This window comes from Eptesicus fuscus, chromosome 3 (genome assembly GCF_027574615.1).
Source record: "Eptesicus fuscus isolate TK198812 chromosome 3, DD_ASM_mEF_20220401, whole genome shotgun sequence".
Taxonomy (NCBI): Eukaryota; Metazoa; Chordata; class Mammalia; order Chiroptera; family Vespertilionidae; genus Eptesicus; species Eptesicus fuscus.
In genome coordinates, this window is record NC_072475.1 from 31,259,441 (window position 1) to 31,277,460 (window position 18,020).

At 41.5% G+C, this 18,020-nt stretch overlaps 1 protein-coding gene across 1 annotated transcript in view; it reads right to left on the bottom strand.

Annotated features, from left to right (window-relative positions):
• SLC7A14 (solute carrier family 7 member 14) overlaps positions 1-17,157 on the bottom strand; it is a 52,482-nt gene extending 35,325 nt beyond the window's left edge. The window contains exon 1 of the mRNA XM_028146605.2: positions 16,854-17,157. Coding sequence (XP_028002406.1) covers positions 16,854-17,157 — 304 coding nt within the window. The remainder of the gene's footprint in view (positions 1-16,853) is intronic.
• Positions 17,158-18,020: the final 863 nt, after the last annotated feature.

An 18,020-nucleotide genomic window follows, 5' to 3' on the forward strand; every position in this document is an offset into this window, starting at 1 on the left:
CCCAGGTGGACAGTGAGAGCCTGGGTTTAGGGGATGGACAGTATCATCAATCAGGGATCGTATGACACAATTAGTTACTGAATCTGACAGGGCTCCAATTAAAGATGCGTAGTGAACAGAGAACTCGAAAGTTCCAAACCACAGCACCAATATATCAGCATAGAAACAGGAAGGAAAGAAGCTGTCCACATAACAGAGAAGTAATCCCTGGCACGGGTCAAGGAAGTTTAATTATTTGCTGATTACATATGACTAGACTATCTGTGTACTCTCTTCTCTAGATCTCCCTCTATGAAAGTAGTTTAGAGGTTATTGGAGGCCTGATGCCTGTTTCCATAATCGTTTCTATAACATGATGAATTCAAGTATTATATTATCTGATGTTATTGCTAGTTATCATCATTAGTGGACATTATTTTACTTTTTAAAGAACTGTATCATTTATGAAAATGATAATAATAATAATAATGCACATGTGGTTGCTTGCACGTAAAGAATCCACAGGGTTAGCTGTTCCCTGAGGCCACCTTCTCATCTTGTTCCCTCTTCATTGCTGAGGTGGCAGAGGAGCTGGGACTGCCTTTTACTCTGTTCTTAACATTTTTATGTAGGTGACCTTAGGCTAGCATCAAAGGCAGTCTCGGAGGGGAAAAGACATTACAAAAGAGAAAAGCAAAATAATGTTTTTGGGCATCTACCTGTGCTCGGCCCTCATCTGATGCTCAGGTAAGCAGTGAGGGAATGCTGAGGCCTCAATCTGCAGCCCTTCTGCTGTAGGAGAGGCAATGAGGTATCACGGGAGCCACACAGCCTCCGAAGAGAGACCCAGAGAGAGGGTATGACAATTATAGAGAATACACGCAGATCATGTTGCCCAGTGCCTGGCACACAGTATGTACTTAATAAATGGCAACAAAAATTATTACTGTGGCCTTGAGCAAGTCATCCAAGTCACTGAGCCCGAGTTTCATGTGGAAATGGTGATGGAGACTCCTACTGACATGTCATACCATGGCACATCTGCAATGTTGGGAAGCTCTAGGTTAAGTGAATTTCCCAAGTCACACAAGTAGTAAATGGCAGAGCAGGGCTTGAAGACCAGGTACAGGGACTAATTGCGATATCGGGTTGATATGTGTGTGTGTTGGGTTGGGGGTGAGTTGAGACATTGGATCTTTCTTTACAATTCTATCCTCTCCCTGGGTTCTTTTTTATTACCCTAACTCATATAGGCAATGTAATCCAAATTCTTCTTCTTTTTTCCCAATTTTTTAATTGATTAAGGTATTATATGTGTACATATCTTCCCATTGCCCCCCCAACCCAATCCCATACATGCCCTCACCCCCCAGTGTCTTGTGTCCATTGGTTATGCTTATATGCATGCATACAAGTCCTTTGGTTGATCTCTTATCCTCCCCCCCCCAAAAAAAAACAAAAAACGTCCCGCTGTAATTTGACAGTCTGTTTGATGCTTTACTGCCTCTGTATCTATCTTTTTGTTCATCAGGTTATAATGTTCTTTATTGTCCATAAATGAGTGAGATCATGTGGTATTTTTCTTTCATTGACTGACTTATTTCACTTAGCATAATGCTCTCCAGTTCCATCCATGCTGCTGCAAATGGTAAGAATTTCTTCTTTTTTATAGCAGCGTAGTATTCCATTGTATAGATGTACCATAGTTTTCTGATCCAGTCATCTGCTGATGGGCACATAGGCTGTTTCCAAATCTTAGATATTGTAAATTGTGCTGCTATGAACATAGGGGTGCATTTATCCTTTCTGATTGGTGTTTCTAGTTTCTTGGGATATATTCTTAGAAGTGGGATTACTGGGTCAAATGGGAGTTCCATTTTTAGTTTTTTGAGGAAACTCCATACTGTTCTCCACAGTGGCTGCACCAGTCTGCATTCCCACCAGCAGTGCACGAGGGTTCCTTTTTCTCTGCATCCTCGCCAACACTTGTCGTTTGTTGATTTGTTGATGATTGCCATTCTGACAGGTGTGAGATGGTACCGCATTGTCGTTTTGATTTGTATCTCTCGGATAATTAGTGACTTTGAGCATGTTTTCATATGTCTTTTGGCCTTCCTTCTGTCTTCTTTCAAAAAGATTCTATTTAGGTCCGTTGCCCATTTTTTTATTGGATCATTTATCTTCCTTTTTTTAATCTTCCTTTTATTAAGTTGTATGAGTTCCCTGTAAATGTTGGAGATTAAACTTTTATCACTGATAACATTTGCTAATATGTTCTCCCATACAGTGGGCTTTCTTGTTGTTTTGTTGATGGTTTCTTTTGCTGTGCAAAAACTTTTTATTTTGATGTAGTCCCATTTGTTTATTTTCTGTTTAGTTTCCATTGCCCTAGGAGTGGTATCGGTGAAGAAATTGCTTCAGCATATGTCTGAGATTTCTCTGCCTGTGGATTCCTCTAGTATTTTTATGGTTTCCCATCTTATGTTTAAGTCCTTTATCCATTTTGAGTTTATTTTTGTATATGGTGTAAGTTGGTGGTCTAGTTTCATTTTTTTTTTTGCATGTATCTGTCCAATTTTCCCAACACCATTAATTGAAGATACTGTCTTGACTCCATTGTATGTTCATGCCTCCTTTGTCAAATATTAATTGAGCATAGTGGTTTGGGTCAATATCTGGGTTCTCTATTCTATTCCATTGGTCTATATGCCTGTTCTTGTGCCAGTACCAGGCTGTTTTGAGGACAGTGGCTTTGTAATACAGCTTGAAATCTGGTATTGAGATCCCACCTACTTTGTTCTTTCTCAGGATTGCTGTGGCTATTCGGGGTCCTTTTTTTAATTCCAGATGAATTTTTGGAGAGTTCTTTCTGGGTCTGTGAGATATTCCGTTGGTATTTTAATGGGGAGTGCATTGAATCTATAGATTGCTTTGGGTAGTATGGACATTTAAATGATGTTGATTCTACCAATCCATGAATATGGTATGCTCTTCCATCTATTTATGTCTTCCTCTATCTCTTTTTTCAATGTCTGTAGTTTTCTGAGTAGAGGTCTTTTACCTCCTTAGTTAAGTTTATTCCTAGGTATCTTAATTTTTTTGGTGCAATGGTAAATGGGATTGTTTTCTTAGTCTCTCTTTCTGTAAGTTCACTGTTGGTGTTATAGAAATGCCATAGATTTATTGGCCTTAATTTTGTATCCTGCTACATTGCCGAATTCATTTATTAAGTCTCATAATTTTTTGATGGAGTCTTTAGGGTTTTCTATGTACCGTATCATGTCATTGGAGAATAATGACAATTTTATTTCTTCTTTTCCAATTTGGATGCCCTTTATTTTTTCTTCTTGTCTGATTTCTGTGACTAGCACTTCCAGTACTATGTTGAATAGAAGTGGTGAAAGCAGGCATCCCTGTCTTGTTCCTGTTCTTAGGGGAAATGGTTTTAGTTTTTGCCTATTGAGTATGATGTTGGCTGTGGGTTTGTCATATATGGCTTTTATTATGTTGAGGTATGATCCTTCTATTCCCACCTTGCTGAGAGTTTTCATCAAAAAAGGGTGTTGGATTTTGTCAAATGCTTTTTCTGCGTCAATTGATATGACTATGTGGTTTTTATCTCTCAATTTGTTTATGTGATGCATCATGTTTATTGATTTGCAGATATTGTACCATCCTTGTATCCCTGGGATAAATTCTACTTTGTGGTCATGGTGTATGATCTTTCTGATGTACTGCTAGATTCCAATTTGCTAGAATTTTGTTGAGGATTTTAGCATCTATGTTCATGAGGGATATTGGCCTCTAATTCTCTTTCATTGTGTTGTCTTTATCTGGTTTTGGTATTAGGGTGATGCTGCCTTCATAGAATGAGCTTGGAAGTGTTCATTCCTCTTGAATTTTTTGGAATAGTCTGAGGAGGATAGGTTTTAGTTCTTCCTTGAATTTTTGGTAAAACTCCCCTGTGAAGCCATCTGGCCCCAGGCTTTTGTTTGCTGGAAGCTTTTTAATGACTTCAATTTCTTCCATAGTTATTGGCCTATTGAGATTTTTAGATTCTTCCTGATTGAGTTTTGGAAGGTTGTATTTTTCTAAGAATATGTCCTTTTCCTCCAGGTTGTCCAGTTTGTTGGAATAGAGTTGTTCATAATATTTTAAAACAATTCTTTGTATTTCTTTGGGGTCTGTTGTTATTTCTCCTCTTTCATTTCTGATTTTGTTTATTTGGGTCCTCTATCTTTGCTTCTTGGTGAGCCTGGTGAGAGGTTCATCAATCTTGTTTATCCTTTCAAAGAACCAACTCATGGTTTTGTTGATCGTTTGTATTGTTTTTTTGGTCTCTATGTCGTTTATATCCGCTCTGATCTTTATTATTTCCTTCCTTCTGCTTACGCTGGGCTTTTCTTGTTGCTCTCTTTCTAACTCTTTGAGTTGTAGGGTTAGATAATTTATTACCATTGTTTCTTGTTTTTTGCAGTAGGCTTGTAGAGCTATGAACTTCCCTCTTAACACTTCTTTCCCTGTGTCCCATAGATTTTGGATTGTTGTGTTTTCATTGTCATTTGTTGCCATGATGTTTTTTTATTTCTTCTTCGATCCTCTGGTAACCCAATCATTGTTTAATAGCATGCTATTTAGTCTCCAGGTGTTTGATTTTTTTGGATTGTTTTTATTGTAGTTGATTTCCAGTTTTGTGCCATTGTGATCTGAGAAGATGCTTGAGATGATTTCTATCTTCTTGAATTTGAAGAGATTTTGCCTGTGTCCTAATATGTGGTCTATCCTTGAAAATGTTCCATGTGCACTAGAGAAGAATGTATATTCTTTAGCTTTGGGGTGAAATGTTCTAAAGATGTCAATTAAATCCATCTGATCTAGTGAGTCATTTAGGATTGATGTTTCTTTGCTGATTTTTTGTTTAGTTGATTTATCCATTGGTGTCAGTGGGATATTAAAGTCCCCTACTATGACTGTATTGCTATCAATCTCTTCCTTGATATCTTCCAGAAGTTGTTTTATGTATTTGGGTGCTCCTGTATTGGGTGCATATATGTTTATCAGAGTTATATCTTCTTGTTGAATTGCTCCCGTTAGTATTATGTAGTGGCCTTCCTTATCTCTAGCTATGGCCTTTACTTTGAGGTCTATTTTATCAGATATAAGTATCGCAACCCCAGCTTTTTTCTCATTTCCATTTGCCTGAAAAATGTTTTTCTATCCCTTCACTCTCAGTCTGTGTGAATCCTTTGTTCTGAGGTGGGTCTCTTGTAGACAGCAAATATATGGGTCATGTTTTCTTATCCATTCAGCTACCCTATATCTCTTGATTGGTGCATTTAATGCTTTTATATTTAATGTTATTATTGATAAGTACATGTTTGTTGTCATATTTTTCCTTAATGTTTGTGTTTCTTTTTGCCTTTCTCTTTCTTCTTTTTACAGCAGTCCCTTTAGCATTTCTTGCAGGCTTGGTAGTGATAAACTCTCTTAGCCCTTTTTTGTGTGTGAAGCTCCTGATTCCACCTTCAATTTTGAATGATAGCCTTGCTGGGTATAGTATTCTTGGGTTCAGTCCCTTGCTTTGCATCACTTTGTAAATTTCATTCCATTCCCTTCTGGCCCGGGGTGTTTCTGTTGAGAAATCCATTGATATTCTAATAGGAGAACCCTTGTAGGTAACTTTTTGTTTCTCTCTGGCAGCCTTTAAGATCCTTACTTTGTTGTTGGTGTTTGCCAATTTAATTATGATGTGTCTTTGTGTTGGTCTTTTAGGGATCATCTTGTTTGGGACTCTATGTGCTTCTTGGACTTGCATGGTTTTTTTCTTGCCAATATCAGGGAAGTTTTCTGTCATTATTTCTTCAAACAGGTTTTCTATTCCTTGCTTCTCTTCCTCTCCTTCTGGTACCCCCATTATGCAAATGTTGTTTCATTTTGTGTTGTCCCTTAGGCTCTCCTCTTGCTTTTTAAGTCTTCTTTCCAGTTGCTGCTGTGTTTGTGTGTTTTTTTCCTACCTTTTCTTCTAATTCGCTGATGTGGTCCTCAGCCTCTTCTAGTCTACTGTTTAAGCCTTCCATTGTGTTCTTTATTGCAGCTATGTCGTTCTTCATCTCCTGTTGGTTCCTTTTCATGTTGGTGACATTCTCATTCAGCTCCTTATAATTCTCATTGAGTTGTGTATATTTGTCATTGAGTTGTGTGTATTTGTTATCCAGCCGTTTGAGCATCCTTATAACCATTACTCTGAATTCTTTCTCAGGTATGTTGCTAGCCTCAATTTCATTTAACTCCCTTTCTGGTGATTCCTCTTTTTCTTTCCTTTGGGGATTGCTTTTTTGTCTTTCCATATTTTCCTGTAATGTTTTAATTGTAGATCCAATTGCTTTGCTACCCAGGTTCTTTTGGGGATCTAGTGTCATCTCTCAGGTCTCCTGGACTTGATAATCTAGTGCAGCCCCCTACTTGAGCTGTTTGGGTTCTCTTGATGTAGGCCTGCGAGCTGGAGAGGCACAACTGCAGTCTCTAGAAGTCAGCAGCCATGGAGGGGGGTGTCCCAATTTTTGCTGTCTTGTGCCCTTGATTGAAATCACAGCAGGGACTCACAGTGGCACCTAGGAACAGTCTGTTGGGGTGATGGGGCTCAGGGGGCCTGCGCTCTGGAAAGGCGTGACTGTGATATCCAGAGTTCTGTAGTTGTGGGGTGGGCAGACTCAGCTTTTGCTGCTGTACCTGTGGTGGACAGGTGCTCGCTCCCAGTGGCAACTCACAGGGGCACCCACTGTATGTTTGCCAGTGAGGCACACTGAAGCACTCTGAAGGGCCTTGGCAGTGTAGCCGCATAGTTGAGGCATCTGTGGGCAGGTGTCCAGGATGAGTGATTTCAGAATTTCTACTGCCCTGGGGTGGGGGGAGGAGAATGCATCCCTGTTTGTCCAAGATCCAACCCAGGAATAGCTCACAGTGGCTCCCACGAGCGCCCTGTGGATAGATGGGCTCAGGATGCCTGCCGGTTGGAAATGCGCATCTGTGGAGGTGTGTTTGCCGGTGCAGAGCTCTGATACACTCTGAGGGGCCCTGGCACTGAGGTTGAGCAGCTGGGGTGTCCGTGGGCAGTTATTTAGAAAGAGGGAATTCAGAATTTCTACTGCAGGGCAGCGCGCCCTTGTCTGTGCAGAATCACACCCAGCAGCGTCTCACAGCTGCTCCCCCAAGTGTGCTGTGGATAGGGGGCCTGCTCATGGAAATGTGCGAGCATGGAGGTGCCTTTGCCTGCACAGAGCTCTGACACACTCTGAGGGGCCCTGGCACTGAAGTTGCACAGCTGGGATGTCTGTGGGCAGTTATTCAGGAAGAGGGAGTTCAGAATTTCTACTGCAGGGCCATGCGCCCTTGTCTGCACAAAATCACACCCACAGGGGCTCCCAGTGGCTCCCAGGTGCTGCCTACAGAGTGGAGTGCCCTGGATGCCTGCGTGCTCTGGAAATGCGCGAATGTGATGTCCGGAGTTCTGCTGCTGGGGAGCGGGGAGTTGCACTTACTGCTGCCCGAACAGTGCACCTTTGGAGGTGGAGGTCCCAGGGTCCACGGGTCTGCAGGTGGGGCAGCAGGATTTTGGCTGGAGTGGCTGCTGGGACAAGGGGCAGTTCCAAGGCCTGTCTGGTTGGTAGTGCTGATGAGTTCCTAAAAAAGGCCGTTCTCCCCTTCAAGATGGCGTGGGCTCCGTGCCAGAGTCCCGCAGTCCAGGGAGTGCCTGCAGCGGTGGTAGTCTCTCCCTGTCCTAGAGAGCCTGGTCTGCCAGCCCCTGCTGCTCCTACGGGGATTTAACTGTCCCTCACTCACTCACACACTCACCACACAGATCCACACACTCTCCTTTCATCCCCTCACTCACTCACCTCCGTCCTGCCAGTCACCATCTTCCTCCTCCCCAAATTCTTCATTTGGCAGAGGGAGAAATTGAGGTCAAGAGATGTGAATGACTTGCCCCGAGCTGCTGCAGGACAGAGCTGGGACTAGATCTCAGGTGTCCTGACTTGTGACCCAGGCCCTGTTATCTCTTGCTGCAATCATAATTATGGCAGGTGTGCCTGTCTTATTTCTTTGCATTGATGCCAAGCTCTTTATCTCAGAGTTCTTTCCTGTGTTCTTCAGCACCTTTGCCACACTGAGCCCAGAGCAGGTGGCCAGTCCCTCCCGCAGCCATGCCAGGTGCTCTTCGTATTCACTGTCCACCCTGCTAAGAGCTGCAGAAGATGTAAAAGAAGCCCAGGTTCTCCTGGGTTTGCTGGAGGAAACTCATTTTCACAATAAGCGATTTTAGAAACTGGCAAGTTTCTATTACAATGTGCTCACCTTCTCTGAACTGGTAACTGACATCCTTCCTACAGGGCTGTCAATCAGCCCTGGATAGAAGAGCTATATGCACTTCACAACACCCTCCTCACTGCTGACAGGCACTAGAAAGGTACTGAACTTAGAAGTAATTTCCATGACCTCGGTTACAGAAGTTTTGAGCTCAAAAAGTGTTCTCCTAACCAATAGAATACAGTGAGCAACAGGATCTTTTGAAATCCCAATAAGAGTGAAGGTTTCCTTGACTCATTTGATTCCCTTTGATGAGTTTTTGAATTTTGAGGGATGTGTCTGCATGAAGCAGGGTGCAGGTAACAATCTCTGGAGCTAGGCTGAATTCAGTTTAGACTTGGCCTTTGACACTGACTACCTGATGGCCCTGAACGAGCCACCTAATCTCTCTGAGCCTTAGTTTTCACATCTGCAAGGTGAGTATAATAATGGCACATATTTTGTAGGATTTGTTGGAAGGATTATGCACCTGGTGTTCAGCTAGTGCCGGGCACACTGTAAGTCCTCAATGATTTAGCCATTATGATTCGCCATAGAATGAAAACACTAATATCCAGCTAGCAGGGAGGGTGGGAGGATTAAATAAGGTGATGTATGCACAGTAGTATTTGCCTAATAATAGTAAAAACAATAGTAATAATAACAATGCCAACATTTATTGAGTGTTAATAAGTTATGACCTAAAGACTTTACAAACATCAGGAGTAGCTGGTATGATTAGTAAGAGTTCAACAAGAAGCTGTTTTATTTGGACACGATTTTGGAGTTCCTGTCTTCCAGAGGCTTGAAGACTGGCATGCATTTGTTTTCCTTTGCACTTCCTCCCCACCCTCTCAATGTTTCTGTCTCTTCCACCTCCCAGTATGGTTAAGAGCAATTCTTAGATATGTTTTGGGGAACCAATCAATGTAAATTTGTGGAATGAATGGTAAAAGGCTGCTAAAAGACCAACCTTCCTGATGTTCACCTCTCACGTCTGATTTCAATTTAATGAGGGGAAAATGGTTGGTTCTTGAAAACAAAACAAAGAAACTCACAAGACCCGCTTAAATGACTCAGAATCTTTAGAAATCTTCCTCAGTCATGAAAAATCCAACCTGAGATGAATACTGAAATAGGGAGACTCTGCTTAAGCTTTGCGAAAGTCCCCAGAGCCAGCCCAAGGAGGAGGTTGGGAAAGGCAACTGCTTGAGAGGACTCTGCTTCCCTTATCACCTCCCCAGGGATTCAGTTACCATGGGCTCACCTGATGATGAATCAGAGATGCTAAAGAGCAAATGAGGATGGCAGGAAATATGAATTATAAACCCTAGTGCTAAACCATAAACTAAGAGTGCCAAAAAAAAAAAAATACTACTTGGTGTGATGATTATTATTGCCTTTTAGACCCTCTCATTGATTGCAACTTATTAATCCACATCTAATGAGAAATATTGGCTTAAAGATCTCAGAGGCAGCCTGCTGAAACGGAGGGCATGGGTTTTGGAGTTCTACAGACTGAGATTTCAGTTCTGGCTCTGCAATGAAATATCTGCCTGCCTCTCAGGAAGTTACTTTAACCTCTGACCCTTTGGCTCCTCATCTGAGAGCAGAATTAAAATTACCCCTCCCTCCACTGGATTGGTGACATTGAAATAGGTGCTACATGAAAGCACTGCATGCAGTGTCCTGCATACACAGGTTAGTTTACTCTCTTTCGAGGTGTTCTGTGAGGGTCCTCTATACTAGAGTTTTCTGTTTCTGTGTTCATTTTCTATCACCAGAATGGTGTTGTAAATCTGTTACTCTAATGACATTATTTCAAAAGCATTCTTATTTATTATGTGTCCTTTTTTCAGCTAGAAAGAGCATTTATTCGTTTCCCCTCAGCCTACCTCATCCACCCAGGCTCAAATTCTCTCTATCCTAAGCTTCTTTTCCTCCACTGTTAGGGCCTAGTGCCTCATAATCTCTTGCCTGTTCCATACAATATGCATTTGACCAGTTTCTCCACCTCTCTTCTCTCCACACTGTTACTAAAGTACAGATCTGGTCATGCCACTGAGCTTCTCAGTGCCTACAGAATGATATCTAATCTTGGCTTGGCCCCCAAATTCCTCCTCTAAGAACCTGTTTTGTTTAGTAAATTATCTGGGTGGACTATTCTGTTTGGGAGATGGGAGTCTTTGAAAGATGGCCAGGATGAACTTGGAGGGAGATAGAGATAAGCAAACCTCTCTGGATAAGATATGGTCAAGAGTCTTAGGGCTTGACAGGAAGCAGGCTAAGGAGTTTGAGGGAGAAAGGCTGCCCATCAATGGGGCTGGAGGCAGGAGCCAAGAAGAGAGGGTTGGTGGACATTCTCTAAAGGCAGGAAGAATTGGAGTGTCCTATATTCAATTGTAAGCTTGCTGTCTGCTGGAATGGACTGCATTATATCTCCCATCTCTGGCCCAAACTTTCAATAAAGTCCACTGCACATACAACCTTGCCTCAATGATACATGGGGGAGGAAGAATTGGGGTGTCATCTAGTTGGATGAAGAGGTGGAAAGGATTATCGGGAAGTGAAATGCAGAGTGGAGACAGACACTCCATGGAAACAGAGATTTGGGACTTGTAAAACTAGGAGAAAAGTAAGACTCACAACTCCATAGTTTTATTAAAAAGGCTCTAGATTTTCTAATTGTGCATTATTGGGTATTAGAAGCAATTTTACTTAAATATTTCAGGACAAATTGACCTCAGCAAACTGGAAGGCTTAGCGTTGTGCATCCATTATAAATCTGGCATGACACTACTTTTCCTTTCTTTCCCCATCAACAGAACCTCTGAAATACTGGGTTGGCAATATACCTAATGAGAAGATTACATTTCTCAGCCTCACTTTCTATGGCGAAGTGTCCAGGTTTTAGCCAAGGTAAGTAGTAGTTACAGGACAAAACTTATCAGAAAGGTTCTTATAAAGGGGACAGAAATGTGAGAAGTGACCTGCCCCAACTTTCTGTTCTCCTTCCTGGAACTCAGACACACTGACTGGAGCTCCAGTCTGTTTTGGATTTTGAGGTCACCCGGAGAATGGAAGCCAAGCATCTGGATGGTAGAGCAGAAGGATCAAACAGCCTGAGTCCCTGGGACTGTGGGGCCACACCAGCAGCTTCCCTTCAGATTTCTTTTCCATAAAAGATGATGGAAATTATCTCTCATTTTTAGTTCTCCACTGTATGCAATTAAACCTAACCGGAATCTGTTAATACAGTAGCGGAATAGCAAAGTTATTAAGGGGTGGGCTCAGGCTACTTTCACTGTTCCTTGCTCTGCCACCTCCTAAGCAGTAGTCGTAAACAAGTTACCAAACTTTTCAGAAAACTTCATTTTTTTCATCTTTAATGGAAGATAATAACACCACTCATCACATGGGGGTTTTGTGAGAATTAAGTAAAATAATGTGCTAAGTACTTAGAACTCTTTTGGTATGCAGTAAGTGCTCAATAAATGGTAGCTGTTGCTGCTACTATTACTGTTATTAGTACCATGATGCCATGGTTACTTGTCAGGTTTGGTGTTCATTCTATCAATAAGCTATGGGTCCTCTAGGGTAGACACAATTTCTTATTAATTTTTGGTAGTGCCCGAGGACCGGTATATGATGGGTACCCAAAACATCTTTATTGAGCTCTATCTTATTGTACTTTTGCCAACTGTTTCTTATGAGTAGATGATAAAAATTAGTGGTATTGTGCACTGGGATGGGGACCAATGCTGTGTACCCATACTGTTCATTTAATCTCTACCAAAAACATTTGAGATATGAGCTTGAAGGGTTATTGTAGAAAGTGCATGAACTTAGGAGTCGATTAGATCTACATTCTGCTCTAGGTTTAATTTTAATGATATGAAAAAAGAACTGGAAATAAAGCTGACCACCCCCTTCCCCAGTCCATATTTCAGAAAAAAAAATATTCAAATGACTTAAATTCATAGTCATGGTTGAAAGACACTGTTGGCACAACAAATTTGAATCTAGATTCTGTTATTAAATTTCAATTTCTTCATATGTAAAACTGGAGATGATAAAACCTACCTTGAAGAGATATAATGAACAATATAAACTGATGAACAAAAATAGATCCAGAGACAGAGAAACATCGATCAGACCATTAAACCTCAGAGGGAAGGTAGGGGAGGGTGGGGGTAAGAGGGAGAGATCAACCAAAGGACTTGTATGCATGCACATAAGCCTAACCAATGGACACAGACAACAGGGGGTGAGGACATGAGTGGGGGGAAGGACAGGGGGTGTAATGGGGGAATAAGGACACATATGTAACACCTTAATCAATAAAGAAATTAAAAAAAAGAGATATTATGAGTTTTAAATGTGATAATATATGGTAAGCTCCTAATACAGGGTTTGGCACAGAAAGTAATGACCACTTATTTGGTGCTACCTGTCAGGCATTGACCTGGCACTGTGCAGGCATCTCATTTAGTCTTCACAACTCTGTGAAGTTAAGTATTATTATGACCACTTTCAAAGTGGAGAAGCAGGCTCAGAGAAGTTATGAAACTTGCTCAAGTTTTCACAGGTAGTCTGTGGCTGAGCCAGGTTCCAGTCTAAAATTAACATTAGTGATTACTGTACAACTTATGAAATCCTAATTTCAAACATCCCACTCTTCAAGTTAACTTCTATCCTCTAGCATACTTTCTCAATATTTTTATTTCAATGATTTTCTGAACTCATTGAGAGCACCAATCTCCAGTGATCTTAATACTTCTTATGAATCACCACTACCCTCATGTTCTCATTTCCAACCTATATTGTATGGTCCTGCACTAGTTCCTCAGCCTTAGAAAGCACTCCTAACCTCATTGCTTTTTTTCTCTCTGCCTAGAAAAAGCTAAATCTAGTTAATTCCAACTTTTCATTTACTCCACTCTTATAACCAAGCAGCTCTTTATCCTGGAGATAAGTGCAGATAGTAGAGACCGACTCACCTTCAAATTTATGACCACAAATCTTGGTGGTTGATTTTCCCCACTTTGGCATGGCTTCTATCAGCAAAGGTGTTAGCTCTGTTTATCCTATCCTAGCAATATAAAGGTGAACACATGACCTAAGAAAAGCCAATTAGAATATTTCCCTGATATTTTATATGGGAATACTGGGTGAGAACGTCTTTTCCTTCAGGTTGTGATTTGTAAAGATGAAGCCCTGGATCCAGCCATTGAGCCAATACATTTCTGATTGGTTGTGTTTGGCTACTGTGTCTTTAAATGAAAAGAGTTCTGATTAATAAAGACTTCAGAGCAGGGGCAGAGAAGATAGAGATGGAGGATTGGTTTAAGAACTATGTAGTAGGCAAAACTGGTGGGACTTGTAATTGAATGCAAAGGGCTGAGGCAGAAAAGGTTGTACCTAGGTTTCTGTCTGGAATGTGAAGTAGAGAGAGAGAGAGAGGGAGAGGGAGAGGGAGAGAGAAGAGAGAGAGAGAGAGAGAGAGAGAGAGAGAGAGAGAGAGAGAGAGAATCTGGTTTGGAGGAGGAGGATATGTTTCTAACATGTTGAATTGAGGTATGTCTGGAACATCCAGATAGAAATGTTTGGTAGAGTGTGAGGCTTGGAGGATATGTATATGATTGAGATATGAATTGATATAAGCATGGAAATACTGAGGGAAGTTGAAACCATGAGAAAGGACATAATCACCTTGGAGAGAGTGTAGAGTGGGAAACACCAACATTTAAGGAGCAAGTAGAGAAAGGGAAGTCATGAAGGGAGTTATAAGAATTTTATATTTTCACACAAAGTCAAGAGAATGTAAAATATCCCAAGATAGATGGCATGATTTTGTCAAATATGGCAGAGAGTTTCAATAAGGTAAGTGCTGAAAAATATCTATAAAACCTGGCAAAGAGGATGTCATTGGTGACTTCATCAAGGTTAATTTCATTAGATAGTGAGGACAGATACCAGAAAACAGTGGGTTGAGGGATGAATCAGAGGTTAAGAGCCATCAATGAGGAGTTTGAATGAGAAGGGGAGGAGAAAAATTGGAAGTTTCTAGAGGAGAATGTGAGCCTAGAAAGAATTATATTTTAGGATGAGAGATACTTGATTAGGAGCCTGTTGACAAGGAGATGTTGAAGACACAATTAGAGAGGGGGATTATTGAGAATAGAGGAGGATGGGGTTAGGGGCTCAAAGAGTTGAGTTGTTTTGAAAGTGAGGACATTTTAACCTCTGAAACTGGAGGAAAAGTGGCAGGTGTGGGTGATTGATAGGGACATATTTGGTGGTAGAATATTTAAGGAGCTCATTGCAGATATCTTCAAGGGATCAAGGTTGTCTGCTCTAAGGGAAGAGATATGAACTGAGCAGGGCTTGAAGAGAGCAGTGTAAGTGCAGAAAAATCAGTGAGAAGATTTGACAAAGGGCAAGTGGAAGAACTCATGGGCTCAGCAGGAGGATGAAGACCTTAACTTTGTGGCATGCTCCTCTGTGGGGTTGAGTAATCTTTCCCAAGAGCTCTTGTTCGCCCAGGTGCAGACTTGGGAAGGCAGAGATTCTCAGTTAGATTTAACTGGGTTTTTCAGAGGTTGATGATGGACAGGAGTCAAGGGGTTTGGGGGAATTCTTGATAAGATTTAGGAGCAAGTGCAATAAGGGAATGAGCTATGGTTAGAGACAGGGGTTTTAGTTTAAGGTTCTTGAAGCAAAACTATTCTAGGTGATGACAATACCAGAGTGTGTCCACAAGTGTGGTGGCTGATGTGGCACCAGTAGAGGTGAGGATCAAGTTAACCACATGACCTCACTGAATGCAAAGTTGGAAGAAGTGTACACAATCAGGGCTCTTGGTACAGCCTACAGTACAAGACTGGCTGGTCCAATCTTAGGTCTACCTGAGCAGCAGAAATGTCTAGGTTATATAGCACCCATGAACACTGTGATGAAGGTAGGCTCCCAGTATGGGACTGGGCCTTGTTTGGTTTCTAAATGTAATGTAGCATCATTAATGAAAAGATGTGGGTGATTCATTCATGAGAATCATCATGATTTGGGAGAGTGGGCCATAATAGGATGAATCTAGAGGAGAATGTGCAGCCTGCATTAACTGGGAAGGACTCTTAGCTGTCTGCCCTATACTCTCTGTAGGGCCCTCTGGTTATATGTCTGCCTTTTTTTCCTACCATTACTAGTCTGTTCTATATGCTAACACTTTTAAATCTATAAATTTATGGTAAAAATCTGGCACTGTCTCCCAAATAATTTTTTTTTCCAAATGAGTTTGAAAATGATTGCAATCAGGTTAACAGAATTTTAAATACTCATGAAATTCATCTAGGTGAATAATTTATTTTCATCTATAAGGAAAAATCCTTTGTTCTGTAAGAACCTCAATTATTGGGATATTCATACACATTAGAGAATGACTTTAGAAAAGGAGATAGTGATAAAACCAACAGGGAAGTAAGCCATGACAAGAGACAGATAAAATCAGTCTGCAAATATTTCCCTCATCATATAAAAAAGGAGTCAAATATAAACCAGTGAACTTTCTGGTTGCATGTTTCTAGTCTGTGCATCCCACGTGGATGAAGACTAGTCGGGAAATGCAAAATTAATGCATAACTTTGATGGTATGTATTAGCTCACAGACCTCCCAATATGAGTTAGCATTCCTACTTCTCATGACACATTTGAAAAGAACATGACATTCACCCCTTCATGAGTTGAACCACATGATCTACCTCATGGCTTTTGCATTATAACTATCAAGAAGCAGAATGCTTTCCTTTACCTTCTTGTTCAAGTTGTCCATTGACCTGTCTCTGGCATTCTGGGAAGGTACTGTGTGGATCACAACTCAAAAGAAGAGGAGGGAGAGGAAATAGGAAAACCATTTCACAGATGATAAACGCTAAGCCTGGTTTCTCATCTAAAAAACCCAACAAATAATGAGTTTTATGATTCTTTCTCCAGAAGAGAGAAAGCTCTAGAAAAGCCACTCTGTAGAAAAGCGACTCTGTAGAATATCAGTCTGTGGTGGAAGATGTACTTTGTGAGTCTCACAATGGCTTTGTATTTCTAGCCTGGTTTTCTCCTGCTTGGGAGTCATAGTACCAGTGTGAGGTTCATCAAATCCTAATCATATCAGACTTACTGACTTCTTTTGCTACTCTTCCGATCCTTTATTTATAATGTATATCCTAGCTGTATTCACTTCCCTCCCCTATAAAAGGACCGACATCTCTTCCAACGGACATGATAGGGAATAAGAAGTTGGGAGATGGTTTGGCACCAGAACAATTATTTGTATCAAAAAGCAGTGGAAAAGGTAGTTATTCCATTTGAACCAAAACTTTTCTCTGAACTCCTGGCAGTCCAGGCACAAAGGAAGCATGAAGACCACTTCTCTGTCACTTCATACATCTCACCACTAGATACTCTAGAATTGTGGGATGAACAGAAATAGGTCTGCAAGCATGCTTCCCACAGGCATTCTGCTGCACGAAGACCCTTACCTGATAATATGGATGCAACAGCTGCAATGATGAAGGACACAATGACACCAGGTCCTGCCATTTCCTTGGCCACCAGGCCAGAAACCACGTACATCCCTGTGCCCACGCAACTGCCAACGCCAAGTGAGATGAGGTCCACGGTGGTGAGCACCTGGGCTAGCTTGGTACCATGTGCTGTGGTGCCCCCTGTTCCCTCCAGCATGGACTCCACCGGTTTGGTGCGCAGGATCCTGGAGTGCATGGCATACCAGGAAGCCCCCCACTGTACCCGCCGGGGGTCCAGGGAGGCGAGGAAGCCACTCATCCTGAGTAGTAGGGGTTCTGGTGAAAGTCAACTGATGGAAGAGGGCTATGGAAGCCTTAGTGGCTGCTTCTGGAACTCATTTAGTGCACAGGGATCTTCTTTTTAGGAAAGGTCCAGAGGGACCCAAAGCAGCCTTTTCCTGGGCATGAATGTCTGCAGGAAGAACACAAGAAAAGAGAAGATGAGACTCAGTGGGAAACAAACCATGGCTTGGAGGCATGGTCGGAGGTCCATATACTCTATGCTGTGAGAGCTGGCCTATCCTGTGTACTCATATGTAGGAAGGCTTCATTCCCCCCTTGCGTCCCCTCCAGTCCTGAATGACAGTCTGTAGTTTGCACTGTGTTGCACAGTTGTTTGGAAGATCATGGTTTGAGTCAGGGCACTGCCACTTACTCCTCTGGGACCTTGTGTAAGCTGCTTCACTTTTCTGTACTCGGGTTTCAACTGTACAAGGGGGATAATAAAGTCTGCCTAGTGTTTATGTGAAGATTAAGTTGGGGTATGTCTGAAACAAGCTTAAGACAATGCCTGGCACATGAAATGTGCTCCCCTCTTCAAACGTTAAGTATTTTTTACCTGGCTTAGCCAAGCCTTGGTCTGTGATTCTGGGGCATATCCTTTGGGGACACAATATCCTCATTTTTTACATAAGGATGTAAAATTAGACCTATGACTCTCAAGAGGGCCAGTGCCATTCCATGGGGTTGTTTGGAACCTTGCTCTCAAATAAAATAAAAAAATGTTTCTTATGTTGTACACACCCAAATATATTTCTTAATGAGCACATATTAGTCTAATAACCAGGAAAATACTAATAAAGACAAATCAAGATTAGTAAAACATTTCACAATTATTCTAAT